Source organism: Mugil cephalus, chromosome 23 (assembly GCF_022458985.1).
Source record: "Mugil cephalus isolate CIBA_MC_2020 chromosome 23, CIBA_Mcephalus_1.1, whole genome shotgun sequence".
Taxonomy (NCBI): domain Eukaryota; kingdom Metazoa; phylum Chordata; class Actinopteri; order Mugiliformes; family Mugilidae; genus Mugil; species Mugil cephalus.
Genome location: NC_061792.1, coordinates 13698894 through 13716000, shown reverse-complemented (window position 1 = coordinate 13716000; position 17107 = coordinate 13698894). Strand labels below are relative to the sequence as shown.

The following is a 17107-nucleotide window of genomic DNA, read 5'->3' as shown; positions in this document are numbered from 1 at the left end:
GAAATGAAGATCCTGCTTTTAGGCCCTTTAGCAAGGCTGATATTTCATGTTATATTTATTTCAGAGCAACAAAAATGAGTCAGTTAACCCATAAATAGAGCCAAAGTTATTATTTTTTTTTCCTTTCAACAAAGTTTTGAGCTGCTTTAAACAAAAAATGACACAAACTCAGTTAAAATCTTTATACAGATTTAATAAGATGTCATTAAAAAAAGGAATGTAACATCTAAATGCAGTGTGATGCATCTAAATGGCGACTGGAAACTGTGATTCAAGGCTGTTGATCGAGGTTTTCTTTTGGAGGCACGAGTCGTATTTTTCTCAACACAACTGAGGATTAGAGCGGATTTGATTCTTTCAACAAGTGCAATAATGTGAAGTTATTAATGTGCTTTAAGGCCCCTAAATACTGTGCAGAGTAAAGCACCAGACAGATGTGCGGTGACTGGAAGACAGTGCTGGTTCAACTTATTTTGCAAAAGTCTGGGCCAAAAAAAGAGCCTTTAAAACGATACAAACTGCAGCTGGGAAATGACTTGGGACACATTTATTTCGCCGGTGCGTCGTAGCTTCAGCTTCTCCTGCTGACGGTGATCCAGGTCTCGTCCTTGGGTGAGGACACCAGCTCGGACCGGACCTCGGCCACTTGTCCCTGCAGCCGCTGGAGCTTCAGCCGTCGCACCAACGTGCTGAGCAGGACGGTGGCGACGGTGTAGGCAAACCTGTGGGTTAAAAACAATCAGAGCGAGTGGTTCACTTCACCGGTTTGGGAGTCGATGTTGTGTGTGTGTGTGTGTGTGCGTTTGGGTTTTGGAGCGCGTACCTGAGCTCTGGACACGTTTGATTCCCTGAGAAGCCGAGAAGACAGAAGCTCTTCCTGGCGGATTCCTCCTCAAATCGATCCGGGTTGAACCTGATCAAAATGTGGAAACAGGCTGTTTTCACTATGATGCATTCGATGGTTGCTGGGAATTTACAAACTCGGTATGAGAAGGGAACCTGTATGGGCTGCTCCAGGTGTCAGCATCTTGCAGAACGACTCCCAAGGCGTAAATCACCAAAGTCTGAAATAGAAAAGACATTTAAATGAATATTTTATTGATTGATACGGTTTGATTGGAGCTGATGAAGGAGACGCAGGGAGCAGGAAACACGACACCTCCTTAGGGATGACGTGCTGGTCCACTTTGCCCTCCACTTCCTGAAGTCGAGCCGCGACCGGCGTCAGCTTGGCCGTCCTCACCGTCTCATTGAGGACCTGCTGGCAGTATCTTTAGGAGCGGAGACATTTGATGAGACTCGGGGAGGACGAGCGTCCGCGAGATGAGACGAGGCCTCGACGTCTCACCTGAGCTGAGGGATCTTGTCCAAGGAAACCGGCTCGGACCCGAAAACGTCCTCCAGCTCCTGGTGCAGCTTGTCCTGGACGTCCTCCGAGGCGGACAGGAAGTGAAGCGCCCAGATGCACACTGGAAAAAACAACAGTGTGAAGATTGTTTCTGGTGTTTGCGAGTCAATAAAACTGCAGCTGTGTTTGGTTGGTGGACGCTTACAGTTAGCGGTGATGACGCATCCGGCCAGAGTGAAAACCATGCAGTCCTCCATGATCTGAGACACACACAACGCTCTTAAACTCACTGCTTTGTGGGAACTGTGAAGTGTTTTTTTGTGTGTCTTTGTGTCTCACCTGTCGCTCCGTGAGGCTGGACTGAAGCAGAGTGTCCACAAACACCGTCTGCTTCCTTTGGGCTTTTCTCTCCTTGGCCACAGACAGAAGCACAGACTCCATCTCCGACAGAGCTGACGAAAAAAAAAAAAAAAAAGGTGAAGACACTGGATCATATATGCAGCTTAAATAACTCCTCCTCGCTTCCCAGTCATTTTGAAGAGCATCCAGGAATCTACTCGTGCCGGCTGAAGTCTGACGACAGAGGAATCGATACGGATCCGTCCACGCTGTGTCAGTTTACATCCGTCAACACACAGCAGGTTTCAGACTCGCTCACCCTTCTCATATCGTCCTTTCCTGCTGGAGCTTTTCTCCAAGGAGCCGTCCAAGTAGCCTTTTCCAATTTCCGACCAGATCTGGGGATTCAGAACAGATTATTATTAATTAATTCCTCTTTTTTTTTTTACTAAAATTGTTATTTTTAAAGTTTTCTCACCACGTCATGATTCTTGCGGAAGGAAATGACCTCGGCGTCGTCTTTGAAGCGCTCGCCCAGAGCCAGCTGGGTGACCGTCTTCATGGCGAGCCCCAGCATGTGGGCGCACAGCGGCGTGTGCTGAGCCTCCGGGAACGACCTCCACTTTCCCACCAGCTCCTCCACCAGCTGCCAACACCAAACATCAGCGGGTTAGTTTAGAGTTTAGTTGGTGTTAGTGTGTGTTTTTATGAGCGGTGGGCAACCTTGAGCACAAGAGGGAAGTTGTTCTTGAGGGTGTTGTTGATGGCACTCTCATACACTTTCTTCCTGACCACGGTCTCCCCGGCCCCGCCTCCCACGCCCGACTGGTAACCAAGCAACGACTTCAGCATCGTCTCAAAGGAGTCAGCTACAAGCAAAAAGCATCAGAGTCATTGTCAACCTCGACGTGTATGAGTATAATCTTGTTTTCCGGGTTGTCGTGTCCTCACTCGTGTGGTTGGGGTTGATGTGTTGCCGTAGCTGGTTCACGGAGCCCAGACTCACCACCGGACGACCACCGAACCAGAACGAGGCCACGGACCCAAACTCCTGATGCAGACTGACCAGGAACTCGTGCAGACTCCCTCTGTTCACGATGTCCTGCAGGTTTCCGTCCCTGAGGGAGCAGCAGCATATAACAGGACTGGTTTCAGTGTATATGATTTTAAAAAAAAGAAAACATCCTGTGCATGAAGGAAGGAACAACTTACTTCTCATCTGTGGGGTTGAGACCTGGGATACCAGAGGCTCTTCTGGATGACTGAAAACACAATTAGGAAAAATATATAATAAAAGTAATTTGCATTATTTATGCATATAATTGCATTCACATACATGTTTTAAGTGAACAAATTGTGTAAGTCTGTAATAAATGGGATTAGATCACTTTTAAAAAAAGCATTTCACTCAGCTGCATTGAATCTCATTGAAAAACATGTATATTTAACGCTTCCCTGTTTAATAGTAACTACACATATTGTATTTAATAATTTAAGATTAACATATCAGATATTTATATTGGGTAAATTCGGCATACAAAATGTGCACCTAAAAGATCTTATTTTTTAATAATGTGTGCAACATGTGTTTTTATCGTGTTTACTGCTCACCACGACTTCTTATAGTTGTATTTCACTAATTTAAGTTCATTGCTGTTAAGTTAAATCAATGCCGAAATTTTACAAACGTCTTATTAACTTGATATTTATCTTTAATTGCGTTATGCAACACGTCTTATCTTCTGTGTGAGAAAGGAAACTTCAAATAAACCGTTTTATGGATGGGACCCTTGCAGCTAGCTAACTTAAAACTTACCGGGTACAAATACAGAACAGCGGCGACCAAGATGACGACAAACGTGACGGCAAAGATGGCAAAGTCCAGCATGACTACTCGCTTTTATTAGCACTAGTTTTGCTAACTTTTACTCATCGATATTTGGATATTTCCAACAAAACTGATAAGAGCGTTACCACGTCAACACAACCCGCATGATCTGTGCTCGACTGCACATCCTGAGGGGCGACAGCCAGGGGCGACTAATGTAACTCAGAGCGAATCGATGAGCCGGATAGTTCGATGCACTGATTGAAAGTTACTAGTTTTAATGTTAATACTCCACTTTAACTTTTTGTTTATTGTTCACAATTTAGATAATAATGTTAAATTTATTTTTTAAAGGCTGCCATTGTTTATAATTACTTAAAATGAAACATTTTTTTACTCCCCTGCACTTTCAGACTCCTTTCAAGTGTCAAAGAATGGTTTCTGTTCACTTTCTATCATAATTTATACTTTCATTTCTTAGTTTAAACCCCTGTTTGTATCTAATTCCCTTGATTAAATAAAGAAGCAGTTGTTGGGTTTGTTAAAATGTTGTATTTACAAGGAGACAAGCATGTTTCAAAAATACAAAAATAATCTCTAAGACATTCACAGCCTGCAAAAATATGTGCAAAAAGACGACAAAGAGGAGGTGTGCAAAGTAATTTCTCTTCTCAGGCGGCCATTTCTGATTTGTCCTCGGCCTTCGGAGGCTCGATCTCCATGGCCATCAGGTAAACTGAGGAGGAAAGACAAGAAGACGGACGTTTCAGGTGGTGTTTGTGTTCAGATATGTGGACACTGCAGCACACGGTGTCGTCTCTCACCCTGAGTGTAGTCGGTCTCGGGTCTGGTGGCGATGAAAATCCAGGCCAGGCCGACCAGCAGAGCCACCACCAGGTTGACGGTCACCCACGGGTGGAGGATCTGGTGCTCCGACCCCGGAGGCCTAGAGCAGATTTACAAATCAAATCCAGGCTTCACAACGAACCCAGAAGCTTAAACGAGTCTCACCACAGCGTCGCGTTGAAGGATGCGTAGAGGTTGATCCGGTCGCTGGTCATCTGCTGGCTCAGAGAGAGGACCAGCGCTGAGAAATACACTGACACAAACAAAGAGGGTCAACGCAAACCCGGACCAGCTACAGAGCAGTGTTTAACCATCGTGTGGAGGGCGGAGGACTCACAGAAGGAGGCGAGAGCCACCGGATCCAGAGTGATGAACTCCCTCACAGCCACGGAGCCTTTCGCCAGGTTCACCCTGGAAACAAAACTCTACATCCGTGATCTTTCTTTTTTTTTTTTTTTGGAGGTTGTAACAAAACGATAGGAGGAGTTAAAAACCTGTCGAAGGCGGCCACGGTGCTGATGGCCAGCAGCATGTAGAGCAGGGACTGGGAGGGGTAGGCCAGGCTGTGGTACTGCTCCAGGAGGTTGGCCGGGGCGGTGAGGTGCTGCCCGGCCAGCATGTAGACCACCACCACGTTCCACACGGCGTAGCCGGCCAGGAAGCCGTGACAGTACAGGCCGAACATCCTGAAACCCTCGTGCACCCGCAGGGACACGTCTCTGGTCGTCCACATCGGCTGCACGTGCTGGAAGTCGAGGGTGTTTTCCGTCTGCTCGCTGGTTTTCCTCCAGTCCGAGCGCTCGGCCGCCTGGAAACGCTCTGCGGGAGAACAAACGCGTCAGGTTTTAAATCTAAAAGCGTCGACCGCGTCTTTGTTTTTTTTTTCCTCCCGTCACTCACTGTTCCTCTCGACGAAGACCTTCCCGACCGGCTGGCTCTGCCCGTGAGGGGCCGTGAACAGGGAATGCTGGGGGATGGGGGGAGGAGGGGTGTCCGTGATGATGTCGTCCTCTTCGACGTCCAACTCTTCAGGGAGGTGAGACTCAGACACTTTCGACCTCCTGGAAAAAAAAACAACATGATTCTAACGTTATTATCGTTGTGAAAGGAGTGTTTTTCTGTGTTTTCTGACATTTCTTACTTCTTCTTTCTGGGTTTTCTGGCTACTTCCTCTCCATCGGTGGCCTGATCTGCTGTGTCTCCGTTCACCAGGTCGGCTTGGTCGTCTTCGAGGTCTGAGATCACGAGTTCACACGTCTATGAATGTCACTCCGAGACGGAGGGCAGGTCGCGCTGCATGTGCTGGAATGATTTTACCTATAGTGCTGGTTTTCTTTTTCCTCCTCCTCCGCTGTGGAGCTGCTTCGGCCGTGGCTTCGGGCTGAAGATTGTCTCCGACCTCAGACGCCCTTCGGTGGCTCAGACCTCCCATCTCCATCCCCGGATCTGGATCACACATGATAACAAATCCAAACATCATGAAGGTAAATGAGCTTGTTAAGCCTTTAAATTTAGATTGATGAATAAGAGACGAAGGGTCAGATGTGTTTCGTACCGTCCACATCATCGACTCCATTCGTCTCCTTCTTCACCCTCTTCTTCTTCTGTTTCGGTGCAGGAGCATCTACTGCAAAAAAAACAAATAAAATCACTTTAAATCAAGAGCTTCGGTGCAAATACAAAGAGGATCGTTCTTTATCACAAATCCACACTCACCTGTCGTGTCTTGACTTCACGTTTCCATGATCGCAGAAAAGAAAAAGTTAAAGAGAAGAGTTTAGTTTGACTCTTTAGTTTAGTTTGACAGCAGCTGCTAGAAACGACAACGTGTTCCTACCTCGACATGGTGGGAAGCGTTCGCAGGCCTCGCTGAAGACACAGAAGCAGATTTATTTTCATTTTTAACACGTTTCCTGAGAATAAAGCTTTTTAATATCACCAGGAAAACAGTTTTTAGAAGCTAAATACTGAAATTAACATGAGAACTATGAAAAAACAGGGACAATAAGGTGAATAATTATTGACCAACTCATCTTAACATCACGTATTTGTGTGTCCTGCTTAGAATTATATCACAATAATTCCTTATAATATCATTAATGAAGCAGCCTGAAGTTTATTTAAGTGACACCTTTGCTACAAGTTAATACAAATCTACCTAAATAAAACAAAATGTGTGAATTTTAAATCTGATTATACGTCAGGAATGATTGTATTGGAACAATTTTACCTAAAAATGGTAAAACATCTAAGTTTCCTAAACGTTTTTGCTCTTTGATTGACAAACAAAACAACAATTAAAGATAATTTTGTGAAATATCGTCCAAACCGACCGACTAACAAAGACAAATTAACACATCAGACACTAACGAGTTTGTATAATTTGATCAGTTTACATCTTAAACACATAAACAAACAGTTTCACCTCGACATCGAGACGTTCTGATCCACAGAAATGATTTAAACTAAACGTTCAGACAGAATTTGCTCTTTTCAAAGAGCAGATTATACATAAATATTCAGAATCAAACAGACAGCGCTCAACCCTTACCGTCATCTTTCTGGCCATTTCACCCAAGAATCAATAAGAAGTGAGTGAGGCGACACATAACCTGCCGACTGTTAAATCCTCGGCTAAATCGGTGTGGACGTATCTGCCAGGACCGAGGATTAGTCGGGCCAGAGGTCAGACGATTCGAGCCTTCTTTTAAACTCCTCCAGCACTCGTGAGGATTTGTGCGAGTAAAACGTAACGTAATGATGTAACTGGTTTAATGTGTCTGCAGCAGATACAGAGTCAGGCAACTCCTAAAGCATTGTTATAGGTTTTCAATGTGGAAAAATCCTAATTTAAGCTCATTAAATTGAATTGACATTGGTTTTAATGTGTTTTTCAAGGATGCTATGACTAATCTTTTAATTGTTTAACCTCTGCTCATGTTTAAATAATTACATGTAAACCAGAGAAAAGCAGTGATTCTTCAAATTTAAGAAGTAAAAGAAAAAAAAAGGAAAAACATTGACACATATTATTATTTTCCTGATCAATGAATGAGCCCATTTTGTCTATGATTGTCATAAAATAGTAAAGATCATGATTTAAATGTCTGAACAACATTACAAAACTAATTTAAGAAGCTGGAAAAAAAGCAATTTCTTTGGCATTCATCGTTTAACTGAGTAAACAGATGAAATGATTACTAAACAAACTGTAACTAGGTTTTATTTACTAACCTGTGGAAGAGGCGGAAGCTCCCTGGTCCTCATTTTCTGAACATTATCGGAGAAAAAAACAAATAAATTAGTATTAACTCTCCTATGTATTGACATAAAGTCAAAACTAGCTAGCGAGATTACACCAAAATAGAAAAAAAGTCTTTTCTAGCTGAAATAAGTCATATAATAACTGTTTTCTGACCTTCCTAATGACATTTTTAAGAAATATTTGATTGTTTTGTTACGTAAATAACGTTTAAGCTAGCCTTATAAACGGCCGTAATTTATTAAAATACGCACCTTTGAGCCTCCTGTGTCCATACTCGGGAATTTAATATAAAGCTACAACTTTAAAAATGTATAAAGTTGAATTACATGCGGCGGAGAAGCATATTTTAGCAGCTATTATTACTTTTACCGTTATTTGTTTACGCTCTCGGCTGAGAGCCGTTACCCGGAAGTACTTACGAGGAGAATACGCGACTTCCGCCGACTTCACAAAATAAAAGCTCATTCATAAAGGCCGCTGGAATAAAAGCTAAAGATGATCCGAGGTAATATTGGCCAGGCGGTGTATAAATCAGAATTACTTTATTAATTTCACAAATATTGGTACAAACATTAAGATGCCATTGCTTCGGTTGCGCTTTTGATGCAAAGACACAAAAAAAGAACAAAACATCCGTCAAGATTGTTTAAAAAAGAAAAAGAAAAAGATACATTCTAATATGCAAACATCAATTAACCCGTTTTGTTCAAATTAAACCTGCATGTACAGCAGAAAAAGATGTTCCTGGTTGGAGAGTTACTACAGTGATGTGTCTTACTACTAGTCGAAAGCTAAAAACTGACAGTTTCGTCTCATCTCCAGTGATCTGAAGCGACTTGTAGACCTGATCGACGTAGATATTTTGATAGTTTAATGCCCTGCTCCTCTCAAACATGCACTCTTTTGTTTTCTCTCCTCCATCAGGGTTCAGTGGTGGGTCGTATCCAGCTGGCAGGGACCCACTGCGGCTCGTCCTGCGCCTTCCTCACTGCAGTCAGCAGCTGGATGCAGGAGTCCTGCAGCTCGTCATTCACCACCACGTGGTCGAAGAAATGAAGGTAGTGGGACTCGATCTTCCGGGCGGATTCCTCCATCTCCTGGAAGTCTTCATCCTGTCGGACGACGTCAAGGAGTCAGAAATACGTTTCACTGCCAGGAAGTAATACGAACGATAAAAGCTGTTTCCCTACTTTAAACGGCCGGTTGATGTAGTAGTTGGTGATGATGTGCGAGTCCTGTCGGGTCTCTCTGAGGCGCTCCGCGGGCGGAGGCTTCACGTAGATGACGTAGGCCTTCAGCTCGTAGGTCCTCACTGCCTGGATGGCCTGAAGGCAGAAATAAAGCCACAGCTCAGTCCCACATGTGAAAACAAAGTTTTGCTGTGGAGCAGCTGAGGCGGACGTACGTTTGGCTCGATGTCTATGACGCAGATCTTCCCGCTGCTCAAAACTTCCCTCACGGACTCGATGCTGGTGCCGTAAAGGTTCCCTTTATACTCGCCGTACTCCAAAAACCTGCAACGTCCCAGTGGGAAGATTAACTGGGATAAAACACATAAAAACTAACAGAGAGGAGCAGAATATCAACCTGTTGTTATAAACCATGTTGTCGAAGATTTCTCGGCTGGTGAAGAAATACTCTCGGCCCGACTCCTCGTATCCTCTGGGGGCTCTGGTGGTGTCTGGTTAGAAAACAGAAACACAAACTTAGTCTTATGGATAAAGAAGAAACTGAAATGATGTTAAACTTATGCATGTTGAGATAAACACTAGAGATATTGAGAGAATAGAATCCACTACATTTCTGGATATTTACATTAATGAATTCTTACATTTTTTAAAGAAATTACCGAATTATTCCTCTTTTTTATTTTTTAAAATGAAATTTAAACAAAAATCAGTGTTTGATTAAAGTTTCAAGGTATTTTGGCTCATGTGTCTGTCTCTGGTGTGTTGCTATTGTGTTTAGATTTTAGTTTCAGGGTTAGAATTTAGGTAGAAATAGGTGTTGTTTTCATAATTTAGTGTATTGTTGTCCTAATGTTTCTGGAACAACCCTTTAAGACCTGGACATCTGTCTGCAAACACACACAAAAAAAGTTTGCGGTATTTGAATTACCGTAACCTAAAGTGTGGTTGAACACTGGGAAGTTGCGCTTTCTGGGAAAGCGGCCATTACGGTAATTATGACGCACCAGTGTTGTCGGGAAGCCCCCGGAAAAGAGAGTTGTTTGGAGGAATTCGTTGATAAAAGCGAAGTTAATTAAACCCTTGAATTGTCATGAAAATCTTCCAGACAAAAGCACAACATCCCAGTGTTCAGACACATTTTGATAATTGTCAATAGCGCAAACCACAGTGAGTTACGGTAATTAACTAATTAAACTAATATTTAGACGGATCCGTTCAGGCTTTAAATGGTTAAATGAGGTGTAAAATAAAACTAAATACTAGTTTTTAAGGTGCTGTAGGTAAATGTTGGACACGTACGAGGTACAGGTCCCTGGAAAACGTTCGGGTTCATCTCAACCAAGCGCCTCCTGAGTTCATTCACCCCGACTCCAGACGGACCTGAACACAAAAAAAAAACACATTTTATTTTTTTAACTGTGGTTAACGGAGCTGGTGAAACTAAATTTGGATGCTGTACCGGTGAGGGCGATGAGGCGGTGTGCGTCCTGCGGGTGGCGCTGGTAGCGCACCACCTCCTCGTAGGGCCCGATGAGGCCGAGGCCGGGGCCGCCGGAGCAGCTGCTGGGGCAGCGGGCGTGTCCGGAGGCCTGGGGGGTGCTGTGAAACCGGCGCCGGCACAAACGCAGGCTGCGCCTGAAGCCCGCTGATGGAAAAACCGTCACAGAGAGGACGTGAACAACCGGAGGATTAATCACTAAACACTTAAAAAATAAGAGTTTAAGAACGGAGGTCTCACCTAAATACAGGCCTTCAAGGTTACTGCTGAAGTCATCCTCCTCTGGATGCGCGCACACGGACACAACACATGCACGTAAGTGTCTCAAGAACTAAAATATGACTAGAACACACCTAAAAGATCTAGTTTTTCATGCACAAATCTGCAGAACTTACGCAAAAAAAAAAAACGATTTCACCCATTGACTTCCACTAAATATCGTTCATGTTTATATTAAAAGCGTGCACTGCAAAATAAAATATGTTGGCTTCATGTTAATGTGTATTTAAAGAAATTTAAATTTGTGGCGAAAAATTAAAATATATATTAAAAAAAATGTCTAATCAACCAAAGGTTTAGGAATTGCCTGTTGAACTGAAGCTGGATGATGTATATCTGTTTAAAAGTGCTCAAAAAGTATAAAAGCTTCGATATTTGTTTATTAATTAAGCATTTTATCGTTTTCTACCACTAATAATACAAAAACATGCTTTAAAACTCATATTTCAATGACTAGTAATGGTTAGAAAATGGGTCCAAAAATGAGAAATTCAGCTTCTTATTGTTACGATGAAGTTAAAGGTTAAAGAAAATGAAAACATCCTGAGGTTTTCTCACCGTCTCTGAGCTCCTCTGGTCGGATGGACAGCAGGAAAATAAAAAATAAAAAGTTTGTGATGAAGGACAGGACGTGAGGGAGGAGGCTCTGAACTCAGAGACACAACTAAATCAGTAAAGACTTACCTACCAGATTCAAACGCCTCCTCGTCTGCCACGAAAAGAAGAAAGATAAAAAAAAAAACAGCAGCGGAGATTAAACACAAAAGAAGATTAAATGACAAAAAGCGGCGAAGAGCTAAAGATTCACCTGCTTCCACGCACTTCTCATCCAGCGCCATCATGTCTTCCTCTGTGCGCGTGATAATGGAAATAAAAAGTCAGGCGTGGAAAATTAAAAACCTTTAAATAGGAACGTGACGACGCCTCCTCACCTTCTTCTACGGTGCTGACTTCAGAAAGCAGAGGGAGGGATGAGGAAAGGAAGAGTGTGAGTTTTGTGGAGAGGGTTTAAAAGTCTGATTCAGCTTAAAGAGAAGTGGACTCACGGGTCTGGACGCAGGGGTGAGGCTGGTAGGGCTGAGACCACCAGAACTCCCTCTGCTTCCTGTCCGGTCACAAAACACGACACATATTCACTGACTACTAAAAAAAATAAATATATAAAACGAGATGGTGTGTGATGTGTGCGGACCGTTTGAGGAGGGCGGTGGACGGGATGAGGCCGGCACAGGCCGCCTCGCTGGGCAGTTTCTTCGCCTGCCACCAGAGGGCGTCCGTCTGGTCCACGATCTCCAGGATGTCGCCCTTTCTGAAGCTCACGCCGGCGTCGGCGCAGGGGATGGTGGGGTCCTGCTGGGGGCTGTAGTCCGTCATGGCCCGCACGTACATCTAAATCAAACCAGGTTAGCTCATTTATTTATTTTAGCGACAAAAAGACAATTAAAAATGAATAAAATGAATAAAGGAGCCGGGTTTACCATCGTCTGGTTGTGGACCGGCCTCTCTGTGATGGGCACCACTTTGAACATGATGGTTCCCTGAGAGCGAGCTTGCTGCAGGAGGAAACATGGGTTAATTTGCATGTTTACAGCTGATCAAACACTTTAATCACTCTGCAGCCGCACCACGACTTGGATGACTTGCTCAGGCTCCATGCCGTCCACAGGAAACCCGTTCACCTCCATGATCCTGTCCCCTGCATGAAGCAGGCCTAAAAAAAACACACAAACAACAAACAAATACGAGTCTTTAATTGGAGATTTTATCACCTCACGTGCACAGTCTCTGCAAAACAGAGCGTGACGAGAAGGTTAAAGCATGAACGACCTTAAATAACTTTTTAGAGACGAGCTCATCTCTTCACCTCCTGAGACCCAGTTTATTCTGCTGCATTTAAACCCATTGTCCTCATTAGTGGACATGTTAGTCTGCCATCTAGTGGTAGCAAAGGTTAAAACGTTTCTAGTTTGAATGTTTTTTATTTTATTACACACTGGTGACTTTATTATAATATAAATAACGAACTAATCCCAGTGTCCACATGTGAGGACGTTGTTTTTTCTCAAAAACTACTACTTCCTGTTCAACGATGATGCTTAGTTTTTATACGTCTTAGGTCCTACTGATCCCAAATTAAACATGCATATAAAACAGAAGCTCAGGTTTTATAAAGTGGATGAGATCATTTTATTCCGGGTTTGAATCTGGTCTCACCGCTGCGATCGGCCAGCCCTCCGTGAATCACCCGAGCCACGAAGATCTCCCCCGTGATCTCGTTCCTCTTTATAGTCGCCCCCTGAAAGAGAAGGAAGAGGAGAGCTCAGAACAGAGAGAACCAAGTGGAACCGTGCATGAAGTCAAATGATGAGAGATGGAGGGAGGACGTGAACGGAAACGAGACGCAGATGGAAGGAGGACGCGGCTCCAAGGCTCCTGAGATGGAAATGGACGAAAATGCAACCAAAAGAAAAGTCAACTACCGCTGTGTGTGTTTGCAGGTAATTAGACCAAACAGGTCCGGGCGTCGTCGTCTCTTCACGTCTCCTTCTTCTTCTTCCTCTTCTTCTTCTTCTTCTTCTTCTTCTTCTTCTGGTGCGTGTCATCCGTGAGGCCGTTGGTGAGATCGTGTGTGGACGGCTCGTTTTTAGTGTTATCCCGTGGAGATGCACGGCTGGAGGAGGAGGAGGAGGAGGAGGAGGAGGGGATGGAACACATCTTTGGAGACCCGGCGTCTGCAGGCTTCGGGGAGCTTGTCTCCGCCCTGCTGGCCGCCAGCAGCGCCTGCAGCCGCTCCACCACCTCCGCCAGGAGGACCAAAGCCTGCGAGTTGTCCTGCACCGTCTCCGTCATGCGCTCCGTGGCCGCCGCCATCTTCTCCCCGAGGAGCCTCATGTCCCTGGTGCTGCTCTCCATGGAGCTGGCCGCCAGCTGCACCGTCGTCCTCAGCTCGTCCAGGCTCTCCTGCTTGGCCAGCTCCACGGGGGGCACCTCCAGGACCCGGTGGGGCCGCATGGGGCTCGGGGGCGCCGTGCGGACGCAGGGGGTTCGGCCTCGGAGCCTCAGAGACGAGCCGGGGCGGAGGTGGTCGCCGACGCCGGAGCAGCAGGGAGCTGCTCCATCGTCTCCAACAAGAAAACAGACATTATTAATCCATGAACGAGCAGGAGCAGGTGGATGGATGGGTGATGGATGGAGAGAGCCGGTGATGAGGGATGAGGAAACCTCGAAGGCAAACCTGGTCCGTTCTTACCGATCAGGACAGAGCTGTAGACCGAAGGAACGGATCGGTTCAAGCTTCGCTTCCAGAGGAGGTCGGTGGGACAAACTCCACACTGGCTCAGGCACGACTCACAGTTACTCGTGGGGTAAAACCGAGGAGGAGGAGGAGGAGGAGGAGGAGGAGGAGGAGGGTACGTCCGGTGACACAGAGGGAAGCTGCCACACCACGGTGAATCCTCCACCTCCTGCCTCCGACCCCCAGGACCAGGGCTCCGCAGCCTGGAGGCTCCCCCCCGACGGGTGAGACTCCTCAGGGCGTCCCAGTGACTGAGGGTCCCCGATCCGGGAGGGGGGGCGGCGGCGCGAGGCGGCGTGACGACGCTGCGGCGCTCGCAGAGCTGAGAGACAACAGAGTCACTCAGAGGCAGAGGGACACAAGCGATTTCGGTTGGACGTTCAAACACGAGTCGGCTGTTCGGCCCTAAACAGGAGACACAGCAGTGAACCCACCAGAGGCTGTTTGTTCTTGACCAGGCACACGATCCTGGTGGCCTCCTCGTCCTCCGCCGCGTCCTCTGGCATCGGCGGCAGCTCCGGCTCAAAGTCCTTCTGGGCCACGGTGTCGTGAGCTGAGAGCAGAGCCTGGAAAAGGAGGAGGAGGTTTGGGCTCCACGTTGCACAGGTGACGTGTTTTTGTGAATTAGCTGCAGAAATAAAACAGTTTACCTGCAGGTGCGGCTGCCGTAGGAGTCGATACAGCTCTCTGGCGTCTTCAGAGCAGCCTGGTATCGCTCTGATGTCTATCAGCAACTACACACACGCAACTCCTTAAATAAAAGATTCCACGTTTATTAGTATTATTATTAGAATTATAATAAAACCACAAACCTGGAGAGAGAGTCCGGAGGCGTAGTCCAGAGCCGGGGCCGGGGAGTCTCTCTGGTGCCTTTGAAGACACTCGTAAACCTGGAGGTCGAACAGTTTAGGCCAAAGTGAATGAAATGATGTTCAGTCTTGGTCTCTTTCGAAAGACTCTGAAGTTTCAGAATCGCTCTAGTATTGTTGTTGAGGAATGTAAAAATAACAAGTTGTTGTGTTGGTTGAATCCTATCATGACTTTTATCAATGAAACCAGAGGAAAATGACACATTTCATCATTTACTCAAACACAACTCGTGTCCAGAGCTCTGATTGGTTCCATGTATGTTTCAGTCATTGGATTTTCCATTCACAAATTGACATTAAAAAACAAAAAAAGTTGTGGTTGTTTGATTTTCATTTTAAAAATTAAAAATTCAAGGTATTTTTCTTTATCAGAGTCGAGAATGGATAAATAAAACTTTAAAAAAAAAACAGGTAGTTTTTCATTTTCTAATCGCTTCTAAAAACAAAAACATAAATAGTTAAAAGACAGAAACAAAAAAGCGCTTGTTGTTTCAACCGGAAGTTGTCGTTTTCAAAGTAAGAGCACGTATGAGGACGGCGCTGTGTAACAGAAGTTGACGGACATGGATCAGTACGTTGCTTAACGAAACAATAAAAGAGTCTCAGTGAAGAGGACATGACTGCAGAAAAACTAAGCCGCGTATTTCAGGTAAAAACCAAAAAAATAACTACATATAAACAGGGAATAGTTAGCTACTAGCTAACATTACTATGTGAGCAGATATTTCTGCAGATGACAAGCCTTGTTTTGTCAGAAATCACGTCAGAGAAGGTTCCCAAGACATTTTAGAAACCATAGAAAGAAGTCATATATTTGGGCATCTTTCGTGCTTTTAATTTGAAAACGGCAACTTCCTGTTGCAAAAAAACGGGCGCTTAACTGTCTTCTAACGGTTTTAGTTTTAGTTTTTAAAGTTTTGTTTATTCTCCATCGTTGCCATTTTCTAATTTTTGAATTTAAAATGAAAATTGAACATTCATTTTTTGTTTTTTAAATGTCTTTTTATGAACTGAAAACCCAAAACTGGGGTAAATGAGTTCAGACATTTATCTTCATGTGGCCTTAAACTGTTTTACAAAGTCAGTTTTTGTAGTTTTTTTACATTTAGGCCCTACATTTATAGTTGCGTGTTGATTGTTTCCAGACCTTGAGCAGCGACTGAAGCCACGAGGCGTTCAGGAGCCCGTGGAGCACCTCGGCTCCGTCGATGTCCTGGCTCACAGACTTCCTCACCTCCTCGATCACATCGGTGAGGATCTGACGCAGACCTGATTCAGAAGAGACAGGGGCGTGAACAGGAAGCAGAACCACGGCCCGGACATCGAGGTCGAGCGGACACTGACCGTGTTCTCCGAGCTCACAGTACGGGTTCAACACCTGAGCCTCCACCGCCTGCCTCATGGTCGCTGGACCCCCCGACCTTTGACCCCAACCACCTGCTGATGACCGATTACCAGGACGGGACGTGACGGATGATGCCTGCGAAACTCCTCTTCCAGTTAAACCTGCACAAACCTCAGAAGGTTCAATTTAATCAAACATCTTTGCACATTCTACATATAAACTCTACATGATGAGGCCTTCATGCTCATGTTTTCCCAGTAATCTAGCCGTGCATCAGCAGTGGGATCAGGTGAAGTCTCTGCTGCATCCGTGTGAACGGGGTCAGGGTTTTAGTCGCACACTTGACGGCGGCTCGTAAGAGCTCGTAACCGTGGAGTAAACACAGAGATGTGCAGACGTGAATCTGAGAAATAAACGTTTTTATGTCCCAACGTTCTCAAGGTGTTGGAGTTAGAGAAGAGGTTGAACCCTGAGGCCTCCACAAACAAACACACTATCTACTTCCTGCCCTTTTACCTCTAAACGCCTGCAGCCTCGGCGCGTCCTCCAGCCGCGAAGCCGGCGTCCTCCTGCAGGTTTTTCAGCTCCGATGCGAAAGCAGGGAAACGTGAATACGACGGGGGAATATTCCGCGGAGAGAACCGAGGGCGCTCATCGGGCGACAGGAAGAGACGGAAAGAGAAAGAGAGGGATGTAATCTCTCCCGATCCCACTTAATCCCGAGCAAGTGAGCCGCCTGCCTCTGGCCACCAGAAGCCTGGTTGGCTGCCGCAGAGCCGGCAAATCTTCTTAACTCTTTCAGCTGTGAGCGGCACGCAGGAGTCGGGCTGATGAAAACGGGGAAAAAAAAGGAAGGTGTTACTACGAGAGGACGAGACTAATCGGGCCCTGGAGTCGACGGGGAACAAACTTCTCCCCTTCACAGCTGAGAAACCTGGTTATTGGAGCAGAATCCCGATGTGAAAACAGCCCAAAGACGCTGAGATTATGTCTTCGCACGACACA

General features: G+C 45.4%; 3 protein-coding genes across 9 annotated transcripts; all 3 read right to left on the bottom strand.

The window, feature by feature from the left end:
• Positions 1 to 172: 172 nt before the first annotated feature.
• On the bottom strand, positions 173 to 3813 carry LOC125001003 (cytochrome P450 20A1). The gene is made up of 13 exons (XM_047576896.1): positions 3504 to 3813; positions 2900 to 2949; positions 2639 to 2805; positions 2411 to 2556; positions 2166 to 2333; positions 2007 to 2085; positions 1688 to 1800; positions 1554 to 1608; positions 1349 to 1469; positions 1160 to 1271; positions 1000 to 1064; positions 824 to 913; positions 173 to 722 (listed from the first exon to the last, which is right to left on the bottom strand). Exons 1-13 carry the CDS (start codon positions 3573 to 3575, stop codon positions 572 to 574), a joined length of 1389 nt encoding a protein of 462 aa, XP_047432852.1. The 5' UTR covers positions 3576 to 3813; the 3' UTR covers positions 173 to 571.
• A 234-nt stretch (positions 3814 to 4047) lies between these two features.
• On the bottom strand, positions 4048 to 8052 carry LOC125001005 (transmembrane protein 237B-like). Of its 5 annotated transcripts, none has more exons than XM_047576901.1 (13): positions 7878 to 8052; positions 7596 to 7631; positions 6199 to 6230; positions 6078 to 6091; positions 5917 to 5988; positions 5679 to 5807; positions 5503 to 5596; positions 5262 to 5422; positions 4856 to 5180; positions 4699 to 4772; positions 4530 to 4614; positions 4340 to 4461; positions 4048 to 4251 (listed from the first exon to the last, which is right to left on the bottom strand). In XM_047576901.1, the coding sequence occupies exons 1-13, from the start codon at positions 7896 to 7898 to the stop codon at positions 4187 to 4189; spliced, it is 1230 nt and encodes a 409-aa protein (XP_047432857.1). In that variant the 5' UTR covers positions 7899 to 8052; the 3' UTR covers positions 4048 to 4186. The 5 variants fall into 5 exon arrangements, with proteins under 5 accessions (XP_047432857.1, XP_047432856.1, XP_047432854.1 ...); XM_047576900.1 differs by having other exon boundaries at positions 4527 to 4614; positions 5917 to 5985; XM_047576898.1 differs by having other exon boundaries at positions 4527 to 4614; positions 7878 to 8051.
• Positions 8053 to 8151: 99 nt separating this feature from the next.
• On the bottom strand, positions 8152 to 17073 carry mpp4b (MAGUK p55 scaffold protein 4b). 3 transcript variants are annotated; one of them, XM_047576857.1, is made up of 21 exons: positions 16102 to 17071; positions 15905 to 16026; positions 14701 to 14778; positions 14539 to 14622; positions 14323 to 14454; positions 12808 to 12889; positions 12219 to 12304; positions 12072 to 12146; positions 11786 to 11982; positions 11640 to 11698; positions 11526 to 11543; positions 11402 to 11443; positions 11282 to 11302; positions 11152 to 11166; positions 10555 to 10596; positions 10276 to 10461; positions 10116 to 10196; positions 9214 to 9307; positions 9032 to 9140; positions 8817 to 8951; positions 8152 to 8738 (listed from the first exon to the last, which is right to left on the bottom strand). In XM_047576857.1, the coding sequence occupies exons 1-21, from the start codon at positions 16157 to 16159 to the stop codon at positions 8547 to 8549; spliced, it is 1908 nt and encodes a 635-aa protein (XP_047432813.1). In that variant the 5' UTR covers positions 16160 to 17071; the 3' UTR covers positions 8152 to 8546. The 3 variants fall into 3 exon arrangements, with proteins under 3 accessions (XP_047432813.1, XP_047432814.1, XP_047432815.1); XM_047576858.1 differs by lacking the exon at positions 11152 to 11166 and having other exon boundaries at positions 16102 to 17073; XM_047576859.1 differs by lacking the exons at positions 14323 to 14454; positions 14539 to 14622; positions 14701 to 14778; positions 15905 to 16026; positions 16102 to 17071 and adding an exon at positions 13074 to 13297.
• Positions 17074 to 17107: the final 34 nt, after the last annotated feature.